Below are 26777 nucleotides of genomic sequence, written 5' to 3' on the forward strand. Positions count from 1 at the left end.
GAGGTCAGGGTTCTGTATCTGTGTGTGCCTGTATGTCTGTGTCTATATGTCAGGTTGGGTGTCAGGCGCCACCTCTCTGGGGACATCTCAGGCCCTCCAAGGTTTGGAGGCCTATCTCCCCCTACCACCACTTCCCCTGCCAGTGGCGGACCCCCTCAGACATCGGTGCGTTGGTGGTTCTTTGTGTCCGGGGATGGGCGTCCAGGTACACACCGGCTCACTCCTTGGCGGCCGCTTATCGGAGCCTGGAGCCTGGGGCTCGCTCGGGCCACTTCGGAGGTGGGGTGCCCCCGGCCTCTCGGCCTGGGGCTCGGTCACTCAGGCGCAGCTGGCTGCCGGCGGAGCTCACGGGCACGTCACTGCAACTCCCCCTGGCTTCTGCTCCGCGGCTGCTGAGTGAGCCCTCATCTGGGACTCTCCTCAGCTCTTTCCGGGACAGTGGCGCAGCTGCCCCTCTGTTGGTCTTCCTTGGTCTCTTGTGTTCTGGGGGCCTCTGGATGTCTGGAGTTTTGATCTCCTCCACACCTGCTTCACGCCCTGGAGGACGGGGCTGTGGCCCCCCCACACCCTCTAGCAGATTATTACATGAAGGAACCTTTTAAAAAAACAAAAAACAAGCGCGTCCATGCTCACAGGTGTACACACGGGTGATCACACCCACAAACTACACCCTTTTTGGCTCCTACCTCAAAGCACACTGTGTTCTGTTGATCTTATGTGCTGCACAATAATGTTTAACATTTAGTATTTACTGTCATATTCCCATATATCATTGTGATGTTGTTTATTCTATTACTCTTGTTCTCTTCTGCTTGTTCTCTTTTTTCTTTCTCAGCAGGTGATCTAGGTGATTGATATATGCATTTTTTTTTCTCTGCCCGTTCTGTTGGTTTTTGTCTTTTGCCCTTCTCCCCCGTCCCTCTTCTCAGCTGTTTCTCTTTCCCTCTTTCTTTCTCCCCTTCTTTCCCCCAGTCAAGTCTGTCCCGTATTCAGTAAGTGAAAATAAAATAAACAATAAAAGGTGAATCAAATGGACCATTACGGCAAGGCTGGGATGGTCAGTTTGGTAAAGTAAATCCGTTGGGCATCTTTCTTTGCCTTTAGACAACAATTCTGATGGCAAAAGAGCCAAACGGGACAAGCCAAAAAAAAAAAAAAAAAAAAAGAGGTCAGGGTTCAGCAACTTAATGGAATTCTTGAGAGCTTTAAGGTCGCATGAAATGCTTTGAGAACACAATGGGATGAATAGCCGCATTGAGACCAGGAGGCCCAGGTTCAAATCCTGCTCAAACCCACTACTGTCCTTAAAACAGGGGTTGACTAAGCGTAGATGTAAGTGACTTTGCAAAATGTCCCAAATTTAGCAGCAGTGGTGCTGAACATGTTGCTAACAGCTCCACATTTTCCTCCCTCTGTACCTGGGTAGTTCCTGCAGCACCAAAGAAGTCCACCTGTCCTACTCATCACGTTGTTATGATTTCCTATTGTGTTTGACAAGGTTTGTGATCTTGCCACATGTGTCATGTACCACGTGTTGTCTGTTTCCATGAGCGTAGAAACACCTTTAAGCTCGACTGAAATTTGCAGCTGTCCACATGTGGACAAGCCTTCTGGAAAAATGTTTTATGGTCAAAGATGTGACAAAGATTGAGACAATAAAGAGGTATGTTTGGAGGAGCACAGGTGTGGCTTTCAAATGGTCAAGGTCAAGGTCAAGGTTCTTTATTTGTCACATGCATAGTTATACAAGTATAACACACAGTGAAATGTAGCCTGACACACTCCTCGACATGTGCAAAAAAACTGGGGGGGGGGGGGGGGGGGGGGGTGTAGAGGAAAAACATTATATATATACACATATATATATATATATATATATATATATATATATATATATATATATATATATATATATATATACACATATATATATACACATATATATATATACACATATATATATATACACATATATATATATATATATATATATATATATATATATATATATATATATATATATATATATATATGTAGTATATACATTGGGTGAATGTGCAGTAGTAGCAGCAAGCAGGTGAATTCTGTACATTAATATGAATAGACATCTGACTATTTTACAGGATAGACAATATAAACATATTTAAAATTAAAGGAATTGAAATGTACATTGTGCCTTGGTTTAGTGTCTGGAAGAGTCCTGACTCAGTCAATTATAGATGATGTGAGAGGGCGGGTGTGTGTGTTTAGGGCACGGATGGCTTGGGGATAGAAGCTCCTCTTGAGTCTCTCTGTCCTTGCCCGGAAGATGCGGAACCTTCTACCAGATTGCAGAAGTTGGAACAGTTTGTTGCCATGGATGGCAGAATATTGGACAAATGGACAAACACTGTAGCAATTGTCAAGCATGGTGGTGGTAGCAGCATGCTCTGGGGCTGTTTTGCTTCCAGCAATACTGGCAGAATATTAAAGGAGGAGGACTACCTCCAAATTCGTCAACTTTTTCTCAAATCAAGAGCTGGACAGGACAACAATCCAAAAACTAAACCTGGTTTTGGAATAGATAAGGCAAGCTTCAGGAATCACCTTCCCCGACCCTAATGAAAATGTGTGGACTATGCTTAAAAGGAAAACAACCAGAGTTAGAAATTCTCATACACCCAATTCTTGTGGGGTTTTTTTTAAGCCATTAAAGGCACATCCTGTATGTCTGATATGATTGATTATGCTCAATAATCGATCCTGGAAAAAGGACACTTCAAAGAACTAATTAAAACCCACAGAAAACCCCAAATTACAACGGCTTTCATGAATCTGATGGGAATACATGACTGAAATTTTAACTTGTTGCACTTTTGTCTCTTTACCTTTGATAATGACAAAAATTTTAGTTCCTTTAGCAAATAAACAAAATGTATAATCACACATTTTATAGCTTGGAGTATAAATATGGCCTTTTTAACAGGTATATTATTAGATGTTCATTTAGGGTAGTACTTAGCAAACAGTAATGTGGCAAGTCGCAGTTTTCATTATCCTTATATCTATATCTGCCCGCCCCCTCCTGCTCAGTATCGTTTGTCCTCCGGCGGCGTGGCCACGGTCACCTCTTTGCTCCCGAAGTCTCAGAAGGCCGTCATGTGGAAGGCCATGTTGGAGAAGACCACCAGGTACTTGAAGGCGGCGAACAGGGAGTAGATTCCTGCTTCACAGTATTTGTTGTGGCGTCTGAAGAAGTAGGCGGCGATCACACAGCAGCTGATGTTGAACAGGAAGAGACGCAGCTTCCAGTGATATGATGTCACTTCCTCTGGTCTCACGTAGTGTCTCTTGATGACGTACCACAGCCAGCACGTAATGAGCATGTGCACCAGCGAGCTCCCTATGAACGTGATGAACCCGTACTTATGAACACTGTAGGTTTCCGTGGACGACACGTACGTGAGCATCACCAGGCCGGTGTTCTCGGCGAGGCTGCAGAGGAGCGCCAGCCCGCTCAGCAGCAGCTCCGGCAGCCTGTTGGCGAAGCGGCTGCGGTAGAAGCTGAAGTAGGCAAAGGCCACCAGGTACCGCCGCGCCGAGTGGAGCTCGATGCAGCCGCGCCAGATGTAGCGCTGCGGCACACCGCTGATGGACGGGAGGTAGTTGGACACCTTACAGTGCGTGTACGTCGCGTCCTCATAGTGGTACCAGAGGGAGATGAAGATGCAGGCTATGAAGATGAAACCAGTCACCGGCAGCAGAACCGTCCCCACGGCGAAGCTTTTGAACGGCAGCCGGATGAGGAGCCGGTCCCGGTCCAGGCTGCTGTACGGCCCCTGGAGCATCCTTCACGGCTCCCCGGGCTCGCTCCTCCTCGCTGCCATCGAGCCCCGAGTATTGCTTTTTTTTTTTTTTTCCTAATTAAAAGCAAAATAGTTCTTAAAATCTGCTTTTTGTTAACAAAACTTAACTCACTTTTAGGTCTTGGACTCAGAAAATGCTATTGGATCGATGCCGCCCAGTATTGCAAGTGATGTGTAACAGACCACTTAAGCCATTGTTAAAACTGAAAAACACTAAATTCCTAATTTTATTTCATTAGACTTCAAACAAAAGACAAACAAAAGCTTTCAATAAGAGCAAATAGGTTAAATTCTTTAAAAATTACTGTCTGCAAGCATATTCCATTACATATTGAAAAACAATCACTTTAAAAAAAAAAAAATTGTAGTAACAACAATTCTAGACTCGCATCACTGGATAAAGCAGCTGAATGAATCAGAGGATAATATCTGGTGACCGGAGGCCAATCAGAAGCGTCCAGCATCTTCAGCGACACCCGCATTCATCCACCACCATGTCCTGGTAATGCTGAAGCACCACATTGTCATTGTTGTCATAGTAGAGCATGGAGATCGAGGAGAGACGGATGGGGACGCAGCAGGGCTGTGGCGTGTTCTCTGGATCCAAGGAATGCACCAGGGTCTGCAGGATGGCATGGTTGGTGCCGTTCAGGCTCTCACTGAGCGGGAACGGACACTCCCCGTGGCAGTAGTTGGCCATGAAGCCCTGCGGGGCGATTACCCAGTCCTGCCAGCCGACATCTTTAAAACTGATGTAGAGGCGACGAGCTTTACACACATTGCTGGGTGTCACGGGGATGTGGATGGCGCTTCTCCTCTGTCTGGACCGACACCGATTTGGGTTGAGGGACACAGCCACTAGTGAGGCCTGAACCAACGGGAAGGTGAAGTCTTGTTCCAGTGGGAGGGAATTACCGGGGTAAAACAGAAAGAACTCTTCCAGGTGTGGTCCGAGAGAGAGCAACTCTAAAATTAAGCCGTAGTTAGACCCCGGTTTGCACCAGCTCTCTGCCACCGCTGTGAGATCCATGGTGATGGAGGTGGACTCGGGCTGCAGCTGGACCGACTGGGACAGCAGGAGTCTGCGGTTCGCCTTAGGATTAGTTCCCTTCAAAGTCGATCGGATCACTTTATAAAGAGAGGCACTAATGGCCTGGGACCCTTGCAGCAGCTGCACGGGACTGAGGGGCTTCCAGTGGAGCTTGATTTCCAGCTGAGCCAGAGATAGCATCTCCACAGGCTGCAGGATGGACATGTTGAAGAAAAGATGCTTCTCCAGGCAAGCCCGACAGCTGCTGCTCCAGCCAGACACCATCCTGCCTTGGTCTTGGATGTATCTGACAATGTTGCCGCGGACTCCATACTCTGACACCGTGCAGGGTTGGCTCTCCAGAGCCTGGAGCTTCTCGGCCCTCCGGAACATCCTCCAGAGAGCGGAGGGGACATGGCGCCGGGGCTGGAGGCTCCCTGCAGGCCTCGGCCTCTCGGAGAGCCCCAGGGACCTGAGGAGGAGCTGCTCCTGCCTGTTTGTGTCCTCCACAGGTGAAAGGGCACACGCACCGAGAAAACACACTGCCAGCAGCAACACAGGAGTCATGCCCGGACTTTCTGTTGATGAGTCCCGAGTCTTGCCGCGTCCACTCATTTTGGTTCTTTTCTTCGTAGCATCGAGAGTAAGAGAAAATGTGGCCCGATCCGCTCAAAGCCTCGCTTATATTTCCGCAGAGCGCGGGCGGATTCGTCACGCACCAATCGCAGAGAGGCTTGCGGCAGCGCGCAAATTCAATGCACTTTTCTCCAATGAGCAGCACACACCGAGGCGGGGCGATGCTCCACATGGAGCCCGTCACCAATCACGGAGCGGCACCGCGTCACAGCCAGTCACACACTTTAAGAGCAGCGAGTCTCCTCTGTTCGCTACATCCAGCTGGCTCGCCGCATCCGTGGAGAGAGAGCTTAAGCTGCACGCTCTCCTACCAACAACGGCTCTTTTCAGAGCCACCTCACTCACTCACACCAAGAGCTCGCTCCTTTATTCTTATTGTTAGTAGTGTCTTTAAAATTGAATCTTATGCTCACACTTCAATCTTCATGCTGTTTCTATTCCTGAAATTACAGTTGGCATCAACATGGAATTCACGGACTTCAGTTACGAAATTTATATTTAATAAAGTATTTTTCAAAGAAACCTGTTAGTCACTTAAACTCAAGTTCACTCATAAAATGTGTCCTTCATAATAACGTTACAGGCTATGCTAGGCTTTGGCCCAATACGCGGGTTATGGATGAGAATAGAATGACGCAAAGGACACCGCTTCCTCGTTTCTCTATTGTCAAGTCAAGTCATCTTTATAGCACAGTTAAAAGACATCAAGTGTCGTTCAAAGTGCTGGACAGAGGGATAATATAATAAAAACAATATAGATAAGATGAAAACATTGTAGAAAAATTGTAAGACATCCATATGTGTACATGCAAATATGCACTGTTATCTTTTGCAAGTAAAGCAACCGTCTCATGAAAACTTTTCGTCGTTGTTTCCTTAAAAAATGTTTATATTTGTGACAAAAGTGTGCAAAATGCTCAACACACACAATCAAACACGATCTGTACAGCGTGATGAACGTCATCTGTTTTAAATATATTAACTGAACAATCTGCAACAGAGTTTGACAATATTTTAAATAATTCTTTATTTTTTGAAAAGTGTTTTATGTGCTACATTTACAGCTCACCTTTATGATGCACCGCAACAGAACAAACTAATGAACACATTATTCAAATCAACTTGTTCTCCTGGTCCATTTTAGATCAAATCTAAAAGTTAAAATTTTATTCAATTTGTATTTGTCACATAGACAATCATACATAGTGCGACATGCAGTGAAATGCTTATGCCAGACCATACAAAAACGAAACGAAACTAGCAATAAATAATATACAACACAATAATACTAATACTACTACTAATAATAATAATCTTGGTTTGTCTTAGAAACCTGTAAGTTGTTTGAGGAGTCACATGAGTAGCCTATATTTCTGTCATAGGTTTCATGTTTAATAATGCTGCTTTGTTGATTTTCACGGTTTCTGTTTGGAGACAGAACAAACAAACCGATAAAGCTGTATTTTACGTTTCCTGTTTTACCACCATGCGAAGGGACTTTACCTCGTTACTGCTGCTGTGTGTGTGTGTGTGTGCGTGGGTCGCAGGGGAGGGGCACTATGTGTTGTAACCAGTGACTATGATGTAACTGTACAAAGTGTGTCAGTCTTGTCAGCCCACTAGCCCAGACACCGACCAAACGGCTAGCCCCTGCCCCAGATGGCGAACAGAGAACGGGGGTGTGTGAAGACCCCACGCCTCACTCCTCCCGCTCACTTATTGTGTTGATCCATGCACTGATCAGTGGTCTTTGATCAGTGGGTTTTGGTCAGTGGTGTTGATCAATGGTCATGAGAATTTGCATAATTATGATTAAGGAACTGACCTTCCAGCCCATTGTTCCTTCAGTGGGCTGGTTTCAGTCATTATGCAAATGTATTGTTTATAAGATTGGAAACCTGCAGTTAGCTGAGACTGATAAAGTCACTTGGATGAGTGACGAAACGTTTCTCCCACAAAACGCTACGTCCAGATGAACAGAATCAACTTTTGGAGATTTACTTTCCTGGATGATTGAGAATGCATCAAGACGATGCATGCTATTCTAACGTACATTTAAAACATGGGAGGGGCATGGTGCCATGCCTGAGGCTCAAACACAGGTGAATAAATTTGTTTATTATTTATTCAAATTCAGTTAATTCCGTTTTTTTTAAGACTCGGGTTTACTGTATATTGTCAGGATTATCTATGTACAGCTGACCAGAATCCATCAGATTCTGCAAACACAAATATGGTGTTGTGGCGATCGGAAGCTTAAAGCTTTACAGTCACAGGGGAAACCCGACTACGCCAACCTGGGAGTTTCACACAGACAGTATCTATAGATACTATGTACTATGCAAATGAACTATATAACTATAGTTAGTGCCTTCCTGTTCATTTACATAGTTTCTAAGGTTTGTAACACTTGAGCCAGAGCCGTGATTGGGAGTAAAATAACGAATTTATTGACAGCTATTTAAAACAGACATCAGAAGATGCAATCATGTATTTGCACGTGTACTGTTAACTGATTCAGAGCCTGGATTACCAGTGGGCGAATGCATAAATAATCACGAACCACGGAATATCCCACCACCAGGGCACCCAGTCACCTCTACTTTAGGCCTTCAGAGTAAAAACACAACTTATTAATAGACGCGAAACGGGAAATCAAATACGTCCTCTGTGGTTAATCCGACTCCACAAACATACCAGTAGTACGAACAGCCTTAATCAACCAAAAATAAATATAAATAAATAAATAAATGAATCAAAATAGCAGCTACTATTTATAGTCGGACCATACAATTTGATTGGCCACAACCGATGATTAGCAATGCAATGTTAAAATAAAATATTATTTCTGCTTCACGGATTTCACCCAGCTCAAAAGTCACATTTACACAGCATACAGCAGAGTCAAGTACACTTGATGTGTGGACTTTATAACAGTTTTTAAATTGTGTTGATAGGCACGTGAAACCAGAGTTATGATAAAATATATATATATATGTAGCCGTCGCATTGGAATGTAATTATTATGTGATTGCAATGTTCAAAATTTGGTATTTAATCTGGATTCATGTTGTGTTGTCGCCACCTACTGGTGGGCCTGAGTGTGGCGCTTTGTGGTGCGCATGCTTTGGGGTGAGGCTCAATTAAGCGCACGTGTCACCAGAGACTGAAGGCTCGAGCCAGAAAGAAAATGCTGGCCTGTGTAAAGGGTGGAAATATAGAAGATATGGACTACAATTGCTCATGAATGTTCAGTAGAAAGGCGCACACGGTATGTTGGTGCATTTACTTCGTGTGTATGTTTTATTTGAGTTGTAATTTTTGTTCTGCTGATGTAATATCCGTGTTTTTCATTGATCATTTCACCATAGTTTTTCACGGTGTTTGCTGGTGAAAAGAAGATTAAAATACTGGCTGAACATCAGTTGGAGCATGGCCCTTTATTCTACTTCGAACATGAAAAACCTTCAGGAGCAGTTATAATATATATATATGCAATGTTTGTTTCTTTGTTTTCCTGAATACTGCCATTGATTGTATTTATATTTACTGCAGGAAGAAACGGTAAAAACTGCGTTTTATAAGGAAAGCTCTCTCTCCACCTGCAAAACCAAAACCAAAAATAACCCCACCCTTTCTTATTGTTGGAAAAATGTACTATGTCGACCAATCAAAAAAATGATATGGCAACATGGCATTTAGTTGTTTAGGAAGGGGGGGGGGGGGGGGGAGGTTTTAGAAGTGACAGCGGTGTTTTGAGATATGAGAGATTTGCGACGTTTGTTTGGAGTCTAAAGTTAGTGTGTTGTTTTGGAGTGGCACAAATAATTTGTGTGGCATCAAATTTGATGCAGAACACCGGATTGTTCTGTAAATAGTTTGAAATGTTTATTTAAAAAATGCCTTGGCTGCATTTTTTGATAAACAGCTGCAAAAAACGTTGTTGTTTGCAAAACTCAATAACTTTTTTGAAGAAGTAACTATGTAATTAATTGCCCAACATTGGTCATTATAAACTGTATTTGCAGACAGAGAGTTACAGGACTCTCAACCACACCACAGACTCATAATACAAGTCAGAGCTTTATAAAAAAAAACAGAAAAAAGAAAAAAAAAGAAAGTTGTGTTTTGAAAATTGGAGTTCAAGTTATTTTTACTTCCAATAGTGTTAACATACTACACAGGTCATGAACAATTTTTTTTTTTCAAATTTTCATTGTAAGTGGGCTAAAGCAGTTAATTAAAAGTAGTCTAACATAAATGTAAATGCTGTAATTTGATTATTTTAATAAACCATGTAACTTGGATGGATTCACTGCTGGCGTGACCACAGTCACACGTCTGCTGTTGCTCACAGTGGTCCACGGGACCGCTCAGGGAGTTTGTGTGTTCGCTCAGACACATGAAAAATTAGAGGGAACATGGTGGCAATACTAAAGGGCTCATAACAGGCCAAAGTGTTGGTGTCATCTGTGTGCAGTTTACAGCACCCCAAATGTGTACCCATGCACCCCACATTGAAAGTGTTGAAAAAATCTGAGCAGTCATTCATCAGGGACACGTGTGTGAATAATCGTGGTTCAAAACCATGTTTTTAATCCAAGTTGGGGCATGAAATTGTAAAAATTTTCAGGGGTATGAAGCTCAATAATGTAGTGCTGTTGTGTTTGTGTTCTTTATTCTAACTCGGTAGTTAGAAATAAATAAAGAATGTGTCATAGCTTGTCATAGGTACTGGCTGACACCTCATTTTGAATAATCCAGCTTTGCACCAAGTTCGTGAAGCACAAAATTATTTAAAAAACGAAAGCTAGGGATAGTATTTAATGCTCTTTGAGACCTTTGTATGTTTGAATTTGGCAGTGGGTGTTGTGAAGCCTGCCTTTTGCGACAGCACACTTACCCTTTTATTTCACTGCATCTAATCCACTGCAAACGCTGATGCTTCTCTTTGTCAGAATAACTGTTCAGGCCAAAGAGCAGAAAGAGTCAAACAAATTTCTCTTTGTGTGAGACGAACTAAAAAATGGGTTATGCTGAGAAAGGATTTTGTTAAAGGTGCCAGCATGTGATTAAAAGCGTCACAGGAAGAAAAAAACTCACAAAAACTCAGTAACTATTAGTGTTTTAAATGTGTGTGTTCACATGATATTGGTTTATGTTGCTGATTTTTCATTTTCGCTTTGGTTTGTAGTTTTGCAGTCAGCCATCAGTAAGGTGTGAGCTGACAGCAGCTTTCTGACACTGTGAGGAAGGTCGACACTGCCCTGACTGCTGCAACGGAAGAGGTTAAATAGAAATGTTGTTCTGCACTGAGTCACAGTTTAACTTGAACTGTTGATCAATGAAATGTCTCTGGTTACAGTCGAGGGCCACCATCAGCCTGCAGGGCCGCACTTTGAGAGCTTTAATTGTTACACATGAAGCTTAAATGTATTGTGAATTTTTAGATATATTTTGAAATATTTTGTCACATGACTTGATGTTGGCATTTAAAAATGTGAAAAAATAAATAAATGCTGGTTTTAAAATTAGTTTAAAAATGGATACTTCAGCATTTTGTTTTTATTCTGATTTAAATACTTAGTTTGTGCTCTACAACACAATACAATAAAACTTTATTTAAATAGCACATTTAAAAACCAGAGGTATGCCAAAGTGCTTCACAGAACCAATTAAGAGCAATAATAGATACAAATACAAATATACTGACAGGTGGGACAGGTACCTGATGTGAGGTATATAAGACTGCCTACAGCCTCTCTATACGTCCTCACATCTCTCACCTTTGATCACAGGGAGTTACTCTGGGTTTACAGTTCTTCATGTTAAACCTCATCAGTATCTTATTGACATATCGTTAGCTTCATAGCATAAGTGCCTAAGTCATTTTTTGGTCAAATTGAGATTTTTGCCTAACTTTACTCCCCTACCACTGCTGCATCATCCTGTCCGTCTGCCTATGTCATTGGCCAATCACAACACTCATAAGAGTCAAAAAACATACTTGCCTAAGTCATTCATTTGACTTAGGCAGTTTTACCATTGGACTTAGGCAGTTTTGCTACAATCAATTTGACTTAGGCAGTTTTGATGTATGCAAAATGGCTGATAAGAAGAAGAGGTTGACCGCAAGTGAAGCCCTTGCTCTTCTTTTTGATTCATTTACATCTGGTAAAAGTTCATATTTTTTTAGTTTTTTGGTCACTAAATGTATTTTCATTCAATCAAAGAGGTTATGACCATGTTAAAAGATTACTTTTTTGTTGCAAACAAAGTATGATGGCTAGCTAACATTAGCGTTAGTAGTGTAGCATTAGCATAGTAATGTAGTACAAGCTAGCAGCTAGCTAACAGCAGCATGCTACCAGAGTAAATCTTTGGCAATTTCAAAGGCAATTTGAGCATTTTCAGCAAGTTTGCAAATTATATTATGTTTCAAACATTTGCTTTTTATTAGGAGGAGAGTCTAAGGACGGGGGACGCCCTGGGTTCATTGTTAATTGTTAAATTGGACTTTATATTGACTGTGTTCAAATGACTGATACTGGTTGAACTCTATTGCCAGTAATATTCATGTAGCCCTTTGAGGCGACTGTTGTTGTGATTTTGGGCTATACAAAAATAAATTGATTTGATTTGATATTAATAGTACAAATTGATTTTTTTTTTTTTTTTTACATAGCAGACATTTTGACTACACAAGTAGATTTAGATGTCATCTTGATTTACCATTTTAAGATACTCCAACAGCATTTTATTTTCTGTTGTATCATCAGGAAAGGAAGTTGATGTGAACTTAGAGGAGTTGGTGGATATAGATGAGGGAGAAGGAGGAAATTATGTTGATATGGGGCAACAGACTGATAAGCAGCCAGAGGAAGGAGAGGAAGATGAAGGAGAGGAAAAGAAAGGGGAAGGAGAGGAAGATGAAGGAGAAGAAAAGGAAGGGGAAGGAGAGGAAAAGGAAGGAGAAGGAGAGGAAGATGAAGGAGAGGAAAAGAAAGGGGAAGGAGACGAAGATGAAGGAGAAGAAAAGGAAGGGGAAGGAGAGGAAAAGGAAGGAGAAGGAGAGGAAGATGAAGGAGAGGAAAAGAAAGGGGAAGGAGACGAAGATGAAGGGGAGGAAGAGGAAGGAGGGGAGGTGGAAGCAGAGGAAGAGGAAGCCAGTCCAACCCCCAGCACTTCTGCTGTTCGTCACAAGCGTCCACTGCCCCATACGTGGAAGAAAAATGTCATCAAAGAAAAGCGTCTGAAGGGAGAGAATTACAAGAATACAATGGGACAGGAGAGACCACCAAAGGCCATGGGCCCACCATGCACATCACAGCACTGCTTCAAGTCAACGAAAAGAAGTTGTGAGCTACTGACTGAAGTTGAGAGAAGAGGAATCTTCAACAATTTCTGGTCCATGCCTTCCTGGGAGACACGCAAGGTGTATATCCAGACTGTTGTTGAAAATGTGCCCATAAAACAGAAGAAAGGTGGTGTTGATTCAAGGAGAACAACATCTCTGCTATACCACCTGCAACTCTCAGATAGATGCAAAATACCTGTGTGCAAAAATCTTTTCTGTTCCACACTTGGTATTGCCCTGAGAACCATTGGATCATGGTTAACTGCAGGCATGAAACCCAACACTCATACCCAGCCCAACCCCAAGATCAACAAGACTGGTCCTCATATGCCAATATCAGATGGAGACCAGGCCTTCCTGAAAGAGTGGCTCTCTGGAATACCTACAGTCCCATCCCATTACTGCCGCCAGGTTCCCTCTTATCAGAACAAGAAATTCCTGGAGCCAGGAACAGTTTTGAGAGAGCTTCACAAGGAATACCAGAATGCTGCCAATGAGAATGGAAAGCGTGCTGTGAGTGAGACATACTTTCGGAAGGTTTTTGGAGAGCAGGATTACTCTGTGTTCATTCCAAAAAAAGACCAATGTGACATCTGTGTAAGCGCCAAGGTAGGAAATACAGATGAGGATGCTCTTGCTACACACTTGAGATTGAAGAGTCAGGCTCAAGCTGAAAAGGCTGCAGACGGGCTTTGCAGTACTTGACTGATGGACGGATCAGGTACAAGCTGGATTTTGAATCTGACTGGGAAGACCTGCCTCGGCGCATCAGCATACCCGACAACAAGCCATTCAAGTGGATCCCACTCTTTCCTGCTCAGTTGCCCATCACCCTGAGGAAATACAGTGACTTACAGTCAATGAAAAATGTACTACCAAGAGTGGCCCACAAGTACTATGATGATCTTCCTCATCAGTAGTATACATAGCCTACCAAATAGTACACACACACACACGCACGCGCACACACACACACACACACACACACACACACACACACGCACACACACACACCCGCACACGAAGAGAAAGAGAGAGAAGAGAGAGACAAACACACACAGACAGATACAAACACACATAGACACACGCACACCTCTTTTATGAGCCTACAGGCCTCCTCTGCAAATTAATGGGTGGGTGAGGTGAAGTGAGTAAGTCTCCTTACTCTAGCTGCCATTTTGTGATTAAAATTGAAAAGTTACAGTGTGTTATGGTTACATTATAGTATGTCATGTTCATTTTATAGTTTGAAGAAAAACTGCCTAAGTCATAGGCATAATCTGCCTAAGTCACTTTTATTAGACAAAAGAAATGATGTTGGGTTTTGTTCTTTTTCCATACTTTTCCTCACATATACTTAAATGTTCTGTGAAAATATCAATTAAAAATATGCATGTGATATTTAGAAAATTAGTTTTTTCTTGTTTTCCGAAAACACAAAAAAATGACTAAGGCAATTATGCTATCAAGCTAACGATATGTTTCTTGTGACATTGTTATACATCCCTCAGACTGAGTGAAATCAATACCCAGAAAATGCTGAAGTCTGCCCAAGTCTTTCATTTTAAATCGGACTGAAAGCATTTCTTTCACATCCTTCATTTCCTTTTCATTGCCAGCTGCAATTATCCACCCAGGTGATCACCTTGCCATGTCCTGCCTCCTTGGTATAAACACAGTAGTCTGCTGGGTTTTGCCTGAAACAGTTCTCAGTTAGGTAGGTTTAGTTCAGTCTTCATGTTTATTATCTTGTTCCCCAATCAGTCATGTCTTCTTTCACTCCTGTCTCTGTGCTCCGTGTTCCCTTTGTTCAATGTCAAGTCCACATCTTTGTGTTATACTTCCTGTTTTACTTTGACGTTCCCTTGTCTCATGCCAGTGTTTCAAGTTTTGCCTCCCCTTGGTCCCGTCACGTTTCATTTCTCCCAGCTGTGCTCTCCTCCAGTGTCTCATTCCCTCATTATCCCTCAGTATATTTAAGCCCCATGTTTCCCTTGCTGTGTGTTAGGTTATATTATTTCCTAGTGTAGCTCCCATCCAGCAAATAAAGCTGTGGGGTTTTTTTGTTTACTCTTCGCCTCTGTTAGGCTACGTTCACACTGCAGGTCTTAATGTTTAATTCTGATTTTTTGATCAAATCCGATTTCTTTGTCTGCTTGTTCACACTACAAATAAAACAACGCGCTCTGTTTAGACTCAGACCAAACAGTATTGTTTGAATGATGGCTCTTAATATAAAGACTTGTTTCGGACTTTACGTTTCCCAATTTTTCTTTAAGTTTTAAAGTTATTTTGTTATTTACATATGGCCTAATAATTATCCTTATTGCTGTTTTAGAGGAGCAGTGCTTCAAAGGATAGTTGCAGATTTCTGTCAGAATCTGCAGATTATACAGTACAAATAAAATGTTCATGTTTCTCCAACATTGTCTTCCCAACAGTTTCACTGACATCTACACGGGATGGCCAGGAAGCGTTCACGATGTCTTCTCGGGCTCTTCTCCGGCGCTGATAATTGGCGTCTGTCTTGTGTCAGTGAAGTAGAAGATGGATTTAAGGTGACATGGCCATTCAAACAGCAGTCGCTTTCTAAAACATTAGATATGTATCGAATTCAGTACCACATACGAAAGTGACCTGGGTCGGATTTGAAAATATTGGATTTGTGCTGTTCACACTGTCATACCATGATCGATATGGGTCGCATAGGGTCAAAAAAGTCGGATTTGATGCGCTTTCCCCTGCAGTGTGAACGTAGCCAAAGTCTGCATTTGGGTCCTCCAATGCCAGCACACAGCCTGTTCATGACAAATGCAGCACATAACAGCAGGGTGCAAGGTGCTAGCAGGCATCTACACGGTACGCCATAACCAAGTGGCCGGCTTAGTATACAGAAACATCTGTGCTGAGTGTGGCCTGGAAGTCAAACTGGGAGAGTTGAAGGTAGTTGAGAATGACCGAGCTAAGATCCTGTGGGACTTCTGAATGACAGCAACATCAGGAAGAAGGAACACGAAAAGCTGGAGAAATACCAAGGGCTCAGAGAAGATGTGGAGGGTGAAAATAACAGTGGTCCCAGTGGTAATCAGAGTGCTTTGTGCAGTGACTCCCAAGCTAGACGAGTGGCTCCAGCAGATCCCAGGATCAACATCTGAGATCTTTCTAGAAGAGCACAGCCCTAGGAACAGCTAAGATACTGCGCAGGACCCTCAAGCTCCCAGGCCTCTGGTAGAGGACCTTAAACGATAGACCGCCCGCAGGGGCGAGAGGGGAATTTTTAATGACCTTGTGTGGGTGTGTCCTGTCAACTCTCCCACCTTGGTGAGCTTTGTCTGGTGGCTGCTTGCTCCTCCTCTGTGAAGTGTGTGTTTTGGTGATTTAGCCGTTTTCAGTTACTTTTCAGTTTAGTAAAACTAGAAGTGCTAGAAAACCTAAAAGTCAACCAAACACGGGGGCCAGTTTAGCTCAGTGGAAAACAGCGAATTGAGTTCGAGTCCAACCTGCGGCCCTTTGCTGCATGTCTTCCCCGTCTCCCTCTTCCTCTGCACTTTACTCTTCATTTTCACTATTACTATCCAATAAAAGGCAAGGTGCCTTGTTTCTTTGAGGATTTCTCCAAAATGTGATGATCAGAGTTATGGATGGTCTGGTATGATAAGTGGTTTTGTTTGGAGTTGTGCAGAACTTGTCTGTGTCACCATTTCAGAGAATATGATCAAGAGATGACAATAGCCAAATTGTCCAGCAGGTGCCACTGTGGAGATGGTTTCAGATTGTTTTGAATCACAAACACTTCAAATCTTTCATGAAGCCTTGCTTTGCTCATCATGGTGACACCTTCACTGGAGATCTGTATCTCATCATTGCCATAGTTATGTCACAGTGTAGCTGGAAGCTGAGCCAAAATCCAGATTAAAGGGCAAACTTCATAAATCGCAAAACTGACCTTTATCTTCTGAAGCAGAAAGTCCACATTTATTCCCAACTAAGGGTTTAAATGCACAAAGGGCCAAAATAAGACAGAAATAAAACAGGAAACAAACACTGAGACAGAGACTAAGATGCACAAACTTGACAGGGACAAAAAAGAAAACAAACATGAAGCTGAAACCAGCTAAACCTGGGGTAGGGGTTTGGTCGGTGTCTGGGCTAGTGGGCTGACAAGAGACTGACACACTTTGTACAGTTACATCATAGTCATTGGTTACAACACATAGCAAGGGCGTAGATTTGGTTTTGGCATTGGTGGGGACGGATGATTCAACCACTGAACCCTGCCCTGTTCCTTTTTTCCTTTTTGTCGCTTCTTGAGAAAAAAAAAAAAGGAGAAATATACTTGCCTACATATGCTATTCTTCATGCTTTTAAATCATTTAAAATTACAGTTCATAGTTTTATATGTGAATTATATGTTAAATTACTATTAAACAAATGACTGACTAAGTATTTTAGGCTTTAGTTTACTTCAGCCATATTCCATATCAATCAGGTATCATACAAACATAAAAATAGCTTCAAATACAGTCATGACAATAAAAGAATATGACTTTAAGGACTTAACAACATTAGTTCAGTTATAGTGCACCAACATCTCTAACACATTAGCACTAAGGGAACACTGAATAACCTGGTGGTTTTTGTCCATAAAACCCCTTAGCTACGATTACCGGCAAAACGATGCAACATTTTAGGCACAATATTGCCCCGATCAAATCAGTGAGCTGGGATGTTTTATTCTCAACATGAACTACTGTTACAGCAAAAGACATGGACTACTGGTGTCCCACACAACAACTCAATGTGCATGTGAAGGAGCCAAACACACGCCTGCTCCTCTTGTTAACTGAGATAAACTGCTGGCATATTTGTTTTACATCTATACTGTCCAGTCTCTCCTGGTGGACATGGCATACATCAGGATTGTTTAATCTCATTTGAGTCATTGTTGACCTTAGCCATCTTTTTAGTCTTGTGAGAGCACTGAAGCTTCTTTCAGCCTCAGTACATGCGTTTTATCCTCAGATTAAAATTATTGTGTGCTTGATGTGCCTCACCTTTAGCCCTGGCTCTTCCCCTCTGACTGCACTAGGACATATTGCTACCTGATAAAATAACACATGGATTCGTGCCATATAAAAAGTGAGACATGTCAATTCAGATTCTTTGTCAAATATACACTAATGAAACAATTTACATCAGCAGCCTAACAATTGTCATGATAATAAATACTAGTTAATCTATAGCACCAAATCATCAGTCAGTCACCTGTGACCTCGCCTCTTCACCTCTGTCCGAGCTACAACATGGCAGAGCTGCCTCTGTCACCTGATGAATAACAGTGAGCCATTCCACATACATGCAGTCACACATGTGCTTCAAATACAGTCATGAACCACCAAGTCATCATCCAACTTCACCTGTGATTCTTGTATCACCATTACTCCACCACTACACCATTATTAAAACAATTTGTGCAAAGTGCACTCCAAGGTGGAATATTTGCAAAATCATGACTACCTCATGATATTTTGTCTCAAAAATTAACCCTATGAATATGTCAGTACCATTAGGATGAAATTATTGTGGCACCAACATTTTAACGTTAGACACATACTTTTAACAGCCTCTGTAAACCAATATCCTGGCCTGCTCGAGGCTGCCGTTTTCTCTGACAGTTTCAATCAAAATTGGAAATGCTACTGTGGGAGACTGAGAGAACTAATAGTGCTGCCTGTTGTGCAGTTAGTTTCCAAAACACGTTATTTATGGTTACATACAATTTCAGACTGATGTGGGCCAAAGCCTAGCATAGCCTGTAACGTTATTATGAAGGACACATTTTATGAGTGAACTTGAGTTTAAGTGACTAACAGGTTTCTTTGAAAAATACTTTATTAAATATAAATTTCGTAACTGAAGTCAGTGAATTCCATGTTGATGCCAACTGTAATTTCAGGAATAGAAACAGCATGAAGATTGAAGTGTGAGCATAAGATTCAATTTTAAAAACTATACTAAGAATAAGAATAAAGGAGCGAGCTCTTGGTGTGAGTGAGGTGGCTCTGAAAAGAGCCGTTGTTGGTAGGAGAGCGTGCAGCTTAAGCTCTCTCTCCGCGGATGCAGCGAGCCAGCTGGATGTCTCTGGAAGCGCAGGTCGGTCTTGAAGTCCTGAGCGATCTCGCGCACCAGGCGCTGGAAGGGCAGCTTGCGGATCAGCAGCTCGGTGGATTTCTGGTAACGGCGGATCTCTCGCAGAGCCACGGTACCAGGCCTATAACGGTGGGGCTTCTTGACGCCTCCAGTGGCCGGGGCGCTCTTACGGACGGCCTTGGTAGCCAGCTGCTTCCTGGGGGCTTTACCGCCAGTAGACTTGCGAGCAGTCTGCTTGGTTCGTGCCATTCTTCCTCACTTCCCCCCTGTGACAAGAGCATAAAATGTAGCGAACAGAGGAGAGTCGCTGCTCTTAAAGTGTGTGACTGGCTGTGACGCGGTGCCGCTCCGGCTCGTGATTGGTGACGGGCTCCACGTGTAGCATCGCCCCGCCTCGGTGTGTGCTGCTCATTGGAGAAAAGTGCATTGAATTTGCGCGCTGCCGCAAGCCTCTCTGCGATTGGTGCGTGACGAATCCGCCCGCGCCCTGCAGAAATATAAGCGAGGTTTTGAGCTGATCGGGCCACATTTTCTCTTAGTCTCAATACTACGAAGAAAAGAACTTGTTAAAATGAGTGGATGCGGCAAGACTCGGCAGGAGCAGGCTCTAAAGAGGAAGGAGAGGCTAAAGGCGCTAAGAGAGAAACAGTTTCATGGGCGAGAGCAGGACGATTGTGAGCCAGAGAGCAAAAAAGCCACATTAGAAGAGGCCACTCAAGAGGAACACAGAGAACTGACATTGAGGAATTACGCTCCAGAGGATGAAGAGCTAAAGGAAATACCGGTGCCTAAGGCCAATCCAGCATCAGTGGAAGATAAAGTAAATTATAATCCAGAGCCCATCATTGAGGAAGTGGATTTAGCCAATCTTGCCCCAAGAAAACCAGACTGGGATCTAAAGCGCGATGTGGCAAAGAAACTGGAGAAGTTGGAGAGGAGAACACAGAGAGCCATTGCTGAACTCATCCGTGATTGTCTGCGTTGCCATGAAGAGGAGTTGGCCGGAGCCATCGGAGCAGAGGAGGGAGATTCAGACTGAATCCAAGATGGGACAGAAACCAAGGAGACTAAACAGAGATGCCCAAGATTTACTGCAGCAGTCACATCTGGGTTGTGCATACAGAGGTGGATGATTTAATTGTGCAGGGAGTAAAGCAGTGTTTCCTGTCAGGTTTTCAGACAAGTCATAGCTTCTGTCCTTGTAGTACATTCTGTATATGTTTTTTTTTGTTTTCTGAATGATGACAGTGAGCCGTTCTTCGTTTTCAACTCACGACGTCATCTGTGATTTTCCGTTCAAAGATCTGCTGCAGTTCCACCGCAACCACGGCAAGGAGGGAACCATTGTGGTAACACGGGTGGAAGAGCCCTCTAAGTACGGTGTAGTGGTGTATGAGGCGGACAGCGGGAGGATCCATCGCTTTGTGGAGAAACCACAGGTCTTTGTCTCCAACAAAATTAATGCCGGCATGTACATCTTCAATCCGAACATGCTCAGCAGGATCCAGCTGAGACCAACATCCATTGAAAAAGAAATATTTCCTGTCATGGCAGGGGAGGGACAGCTGTATGCCATGGAGCTGCAAGGTTTCTGGATGGACATCGGCCAGCCTAAAGACTTCCTGACAGGGATGTGTATGTACCTCCAGTCAGTACGACAACACGCACCTGAGAGATTACGCACAGGCCCCGGTTTCCTCGGCAACGTCTTGGTTGATCCCACAGCACAGATCGGGGAGAACTGCACCATCGGCCCGAATGTCACCATCGGCGCCGGCGTTGTTGTGGAGGATGGCGTGAGGATAAAGAGGTGCACGGTGCTGAAAGGGTCAAGGGTTCGATCGCACTCGTGGCTGGAGAGCTGCATCGTGGGGTGGAGCTCGTCAGTCGGCCAGTGGGTGCGTATGGAGAATGTGACGGTGCTGGGGGAGGACGTGATCGTCAATGACGAGCTTTACCTGAACGGTGCCAACGTCCTGCCTCACAAATCCATCAACGAGTCAGTCCCGGAGCCGCGAATCGTCATGTAGCGTCAAGCTCACTCATCCATCAGACAGCTTGCACGGAGATGCGCCCAGCTCCGCAGCACGCTGGACAGCCAGGAAGATGATAAACTGCCCGCCCTCAACCTGCTCATCTGTCTTGTTGCCAGATACTTTGAACAGAATGATCTGGCAGATCAGCAGGAGTGAAGTCTTGTCAACTACATTTGTTACTCGTTTATAAAGCAGAGTACATGTTTCGTTCTTGTAATTACCGGTACTTGTACATATATATATGTAAAAAGTTATGCAAATATGTACCAGTAACTTGTTTTTCAAAATATTAATACAAGGGATGTGTTCCCAAACAGCCATCTCTTTCCTGACAATCCCCTTTGTGCATATTCTCTTACATATGGTAAGTAAACATTAAAGCACCTGCGGCTTTTAGTCAGGTGCGGCTGATGTAGGTACAAAACAGGATTTTCCCCTGATTTTAGCTTGTGCGGCTAATATTCAGGTGCGCTTTGTAGTCCGGAAAGTACGATAATTTAATTTCAAGGGGAAATTAAGTCTCACTGACGTTAAAGGCCAAAGAATAAAAGTGGGTTTTCAGACGCAATTTAAAATTGGACAGTGAAGGGGCCTCTCTAACGTGCAAGGGCAAATTATTCCATAATTTTGGAGCCACGATAAAGAAGGCCCGCTCCCCTCTGAGCTTCCTCCTGGATCTCAGTACCTCCAGGGGCAGCTGACCTGGGAGACCGACAGGGTGTGTGGAGATGAAGAAGCTCAGAGAGGTAAGGCGGGGCAAGACTGTGAACATAAGAATTTTAAAATTAACTCTAAAAGACACAGGGAGCCAGTGCAGTGAGGCTGGGACAGGGGTTATATGCTCTATTTTAAAAGTTCCTGTTAGGAGTCATGAAGCAGCGTTTTGAACCAGCTGCAGACTTGAGAGCAATGACTGACTGACCCCCACGTAAAGTGCGTTACAGTAGTCCAGGCGCGAAGAAATAAAAGCATGGATCACTGTTTCAAGGTGCTGCCTTGAAAGAAAAGATTTTACTCTTGTCAGTCGCCTTAAATGATAAAAACTGGACTTCACCACTGCTCTGATTTGGTTGTCCAATTTAAAATCACCATCCAACTTAAAACCACGATCAGTAACAACAGGTTTAAAATAAACTTCCAGGGATCCCAAATCTACAGAGGAGGACTCGCAGGGACCACTGGGTCCAAACACCAACAACTCTGTTTTCTTTTCATTAAAATTTAAAAGGTTTAGAGCCAACCAAGCTTTAATGTCATCTAGGCATGTTGTGAGAGGTTTTATGGAGATGCCACCCTTCTGCTTCAGGGGCAAATAAATTTGGATGCCATTATCATCTAGAAAATCTTTCAGTTGACTACAGACGGACAAAATGGTGGTGGCTAACCAACCGGACATAGTGGTGGTAGACAAACAGAAGAAGACGGCCGTAGTGATCGATGTAGCGGTTCCGAATGACAGCAATATCAGGAAGAAGGAACACGAGAAGCTGGAGAAATACCAAGGGCTCAGAGAAGAGCTCGAGAGGATGTGGAGGGTGAAGGTAACGGTGGTCCCCGTGGTAATCGGAGCACTAGGTGCGGTGACTCCCAAGCTAGGCGAGTGGCTCCAGCAGATCCCGGGAACAACATCGGAGATCTCTGTCCAGAAGAGCGCAGTCCTGGGAACAGCAAAGATACTGCGCAGGACCCTCAAGCTCCCAGGCCTCTGGTAGAGGACCCGAGCTTGAAGGATAAACCGCCCGCAGGGGCGTGCTGGGTGTTTTATATATATATATATATATATATATATATATATATATATATATATATATATATATATATATATATATAGAGAGAGAGAGAGAGAGAGAGAATCTGTGTATATATATGATTGCATAGTGTACATGTGAATATATGTCCAGTGTATGATATATATGTCATAAAAATCCACAACAGTAACACAGCTTCTCCTATCACCATATAGAGAATTTGGGGATGTGTGGGAAAAATAAACTATGACCATTTCAATCTAGAATTACCACAGGAGATATTTTCACCGTGTAGAAATCAATGTAAAACAACTGTGGCACTCCTGGTTGCCTAGCAACACATTTACACACATTTTGATGTGCACATAAAATGAAAATAATCAAATCACATAACATTGCTTTCATGTTTGTGTTTAGTGTTGATGGTGCACCTTAGACGTTAATGCATGTTAAAATGAATGCATTACCTAGATATCTATATGTATTTCAAAGTTTGCCCATTTGTCTGTCTAATTATTTCAGAACTATAAATGACACTATTTCATCATTTATTTGGGCCGGTAAACGTCCAAGGGCTCGCTCGCTTCTTTATGGGGATAGATCAGCTGGAGGTGTCATGATCCTGGGCCATGTTGGCCCAGCATTCTTAGTTTCATGTATTTTTGAATTTTGTTCCTTATTTGACTTCCCTTTGTGACTTTTACCCCCTGTGTGCCCCTCTGTGTATCTGTGAGCCCTCGTTTCCCCTCGTGTTTTATTCCACGTTTTCCCCAGCCCGTTATGTCTGTGCTCTCCCTGTGCTCCCTCTCTCCTCCTGTCTGCGCCTCTGTGTACTTCCTGTTTTACTTTGACAGTCTCCCGTCAGTATGTGTCATGTTGTGTTGCTCCTGCCCTGTCTCGTTATGATTATCTGTGTCAGCTGTGTTCCCCATGTGCTCCCACCTCCCTCGTTAAATCTCTGTGTATTTATGTCTGTGTCTCCCTCTGTTCAGTGTCGCATTCTCCCTCATTCATGGCCGTGTGTTTCTCTGTGTGCTAGTGTATTGCTTCCCAGTGTAGTTTCTTATCAGTTTGTTTCGCCGTTTCCCTCCAGCAATAAAGCTGTGTTATTGGGCATCTAACACGTATAATACATTATTGTGGTGTATGTCTCCCTATACTAATTGGTGCCAGAGTGAAGCAGCCTCCTGTTCCTCATCATTACTTGCTTTAGCATGTGATACCTCACAATCATCCCTATTAAACCGGTCTTCCAACCCAGTTGTTACTGAAACATTAAAAATTTGACACTTTGGTTGGCTCACCCTCCCTCTTGCAACCCCGATCTGCCACAATCACTTATTTGTTCCAGCAAAGATTGACTTAAGATTCTCTGTTTTAGAACATAAAGGTACTGATGATCTATACGTAAATGAGGTTTTTGCAAGTTTTAACGAACTAGTTACTCGCTTTAATTTCATTAAATCCGATTTTAGTGAATCTCTTTTAAACAGTACCAAGATGAAATGGGAGTCAGAACTCCATATGAGTTTTTCTGAGTTGTTGTGGGATGGAGCGGTAGGGGCCATTAATTTGTCTTGTAGTTGTGCCAGACTTTCATTAATACAATTTAAAATTTTCCACAGATTACACTACTGTAAAGAAAAACTGTCAACATTTTACCCAGATAAATTTGATGATAAATGTAACAGATGCTCACAGATACCTTGCAATCTTACTCATATGTCCTGGGCGTGCCCTAGGTTGTCTGAATTTTGGCATCAATTCTTCAAAATAATTTCAGATATATTGGGTATAAAATTGATTCCGACTCCACATATCGCTATATTTGGAAAACCACCAAATAACCTTCATACTACAACTATTCAAAATAACCTTATGGCCTTTGCTTCTCTCATCGCTAAAAAAATAATTTTGTTGTTGTGGAAATCATCTCAGCCACCATTAATTAAAGTGTGGCTACAGGATATCTTAGGACTCTTAAAATTGGAGAAGATAAAATTCTCCATCAGAGGCTCATCCAATAGATTTTTTTTTTTTTTTACTCACTGGAAACCATTACTTAAATACTTAGAAAAGTAGAACTCTCTCTGTAGTCCACCATATGACAGTGTACAAATTGTTCTGCTATTCCCGGCAGTGGTTGTTCTACCTTATAAGAATGCTTTATTTAAAGATATTCCAGCATTATTAATTTGTTTCAACCGCTGAGCAGGGATTCAGTAATATTAATATTAATATTGTTACTACTCTTAATATTTGTTAAGATTTATATCAATATTTATTAATGTTAATATTAAACTATAAGGATACGCACTACTATCTTATTGTTGATTTCTTGTTCTTGCTTTTTTTTGTATATTTTGTATGGGTTAATTCATTTCCTCTGTAACATATTCATTTTTACATTATTGGGAGGGAGTGGGGGTATTCAGGTACTCATCCCATTTATGTTTTTTTTTTTTATATGCTATAAAAAAGAAAAAGATCATTTCTATATGTACCTATGTGTATTATGACAGTTTGGTATTGAAAAATAAAAGAAAACAAAAAGTGTAACCGGTTTTCCTTCCTCTGTGTCTGGCCATGACTGATTAGTCCCAGCTGTGTTCACACCTGTTACCCATCTCCTCGTTACCCTTCATGTGTGCCCTCTGTTCTTTGTCATGTTCTCCATAGTAGCTGTGCCATAGAGTGTCTTTCATGTTCTCTCAGTTATATCTGGTTATGAGTGCTTCAGTTGCCAAGATCTGAGTTCAAGTTTATCTTTTGTTTGCTTCTTTTAGTGTTTTGTCTTGTACTTTGCTTTATGTAATTACTATATCAAAAAAAGCTGCCTCTTTAAGTTAATATTGTCTCAGAGTCCTGTATTTGGGCCCTACTCTAGCCTCCAGCACAGCTCACCATGACACTTAAACTGTGTTTTGTCTGCTGAGCTGATCTTGAATGATCAACTCTCACAACCAATTTGGTCTTTTATAATTACAACAAAATAAAAGTCCTGCCAATGTCACAAAAAAGGAGGGAGAGATACCTGATAAAAATCAGTTCTGCCCAAATTTCATTAGAACATTGACTTTGCGACAAGAGGGGACAGCATGTTAGACCTTGTTTACATAAACATTCAGCATACAAGGCTTCACCCCTCCCCCAGATTGGACAATCTTAAAAACACCACTGATCTATGCATCAAAACTACAAAAATCACCCGAGTGCCAAAGAAGTGCCACTGTTTCCTGCCTCAATGACTACCGGCTGGTGACACTTACACCCATCATCGCAAAGTGCTTTGAGAGGCTGGTATTGAGGCACATGAAAACTCACCTTCCACCAAATCTGGAGCTGCTACAGTTTGCCTACTGCCCAAACCGCTCCAGAAATCATGCCATCTCGTCTGCTGTTCACCTTTCTCTCTCCCATCTCAACAAAAAGGACACTTATGTCAGATAGCTGTTTAATGACTTCAGCTCAGCATTCAACACTGTCATTCCCCAGAGGCTGGTAAAGAAGTTGGACCTACTGGGAATAAACATCACTCTCTGCAACTGGATCTTGGACTTCCTAACTGACAGGTCCCAGTCTGTCTCCATAAGAAATAACACAGACTGAGTACAGGATCACCACAGGGCTGTGTGCTTAGTCCACTGCTGTTCACCTTGCTAACACATGACTGTACTGCACAGTACAGCTCAAATCACATGATCAAGTTTTCAGATGACACAACAGTGGTGGGTCTCATCACCAACAACAATGAGTCTAAATACAGAGAGAAGGTACAGCAGTCTGTCTTCTGGTGTGGTTCCTGCAAGTTTCAAACATGCACTAGTGCAGCCACTGCTTAAGAAACCTGGCCTTGATCACACAGTTTTAGCGAACTATAGGCCTACTTCCAAGCTCCCTTTACTTTCCAAGGTTTTAGAGAAAATTGTTTTTAGTCAACTGAAAGATTTTCTAGATGATAATGGCATCCAAATT

At 42.7% G+C, this 26777-nt stretch overlaps 1 protein-coding gene and 4 pseudogenes across 1 annotated transcript; 2 read left to right on the plus strand and 3 right to left on the minus strand.

Moving 5' to 3' along the window:
• Positions 1-2421: 2421 nt before the first annotated feature.
• On the minus strand, positions 2422-3955 carry LOC146674109 (acyltransferase PGAP2-like; annotated as a pseudogene).
• Positions 3956-4137: 182 nt separating this feature from the next.
• Positions 4138-5565, minus strand: LOC146674110 (protein DVR-1 pseudogene; annotated as a pseudogene).
• A 13312-nt stretch (positions 5566-18877) lies between these two features.
• Positions 18878-19267, minus strand: LOC146674111 (uncharacterized). The gene has a single exon (XM_085401044.1). The coding sequence runs from the start codon at positions 19265-19267 to the stop codon at positions 18878-18880; it is 390 nt and encodes a 129-aa protein (XP_085257170.1).
• A 72-nt stretch (positions 19268-19339) lies between these two features.
• Positions 19340-20246, plus strand: LOC146674112 (coiled-coil domain-containing protein 12 pseudogene; annotated as a pseudogene).
• LOC146674113 (mannose-1-phosphate guanylyltransferase catalytic subunit beta pseudogene) lies at positions 20065-21272 on the plus strand (annotated as a pseudogene).
• Positions 21273-26777: the final 5505 nt, after the last annotated feature.

This window comes from Rhamphochromis longiceps, linkage group LG3 (assembly GCF_057381845.1).
Source record: "Rhamphochromis longiceps isolate RC_006_pf linkage group LG3, R_longiceps_female_GT1.1, whole genome shotgun sequence".
Classification (NCBI taxonomy): Eukaryota; Metazoa; Chordata; class Actinopteri; order Cichliformes; family Cichlidae; genus Rhamphochromis; species Rhamphochromis longiceps.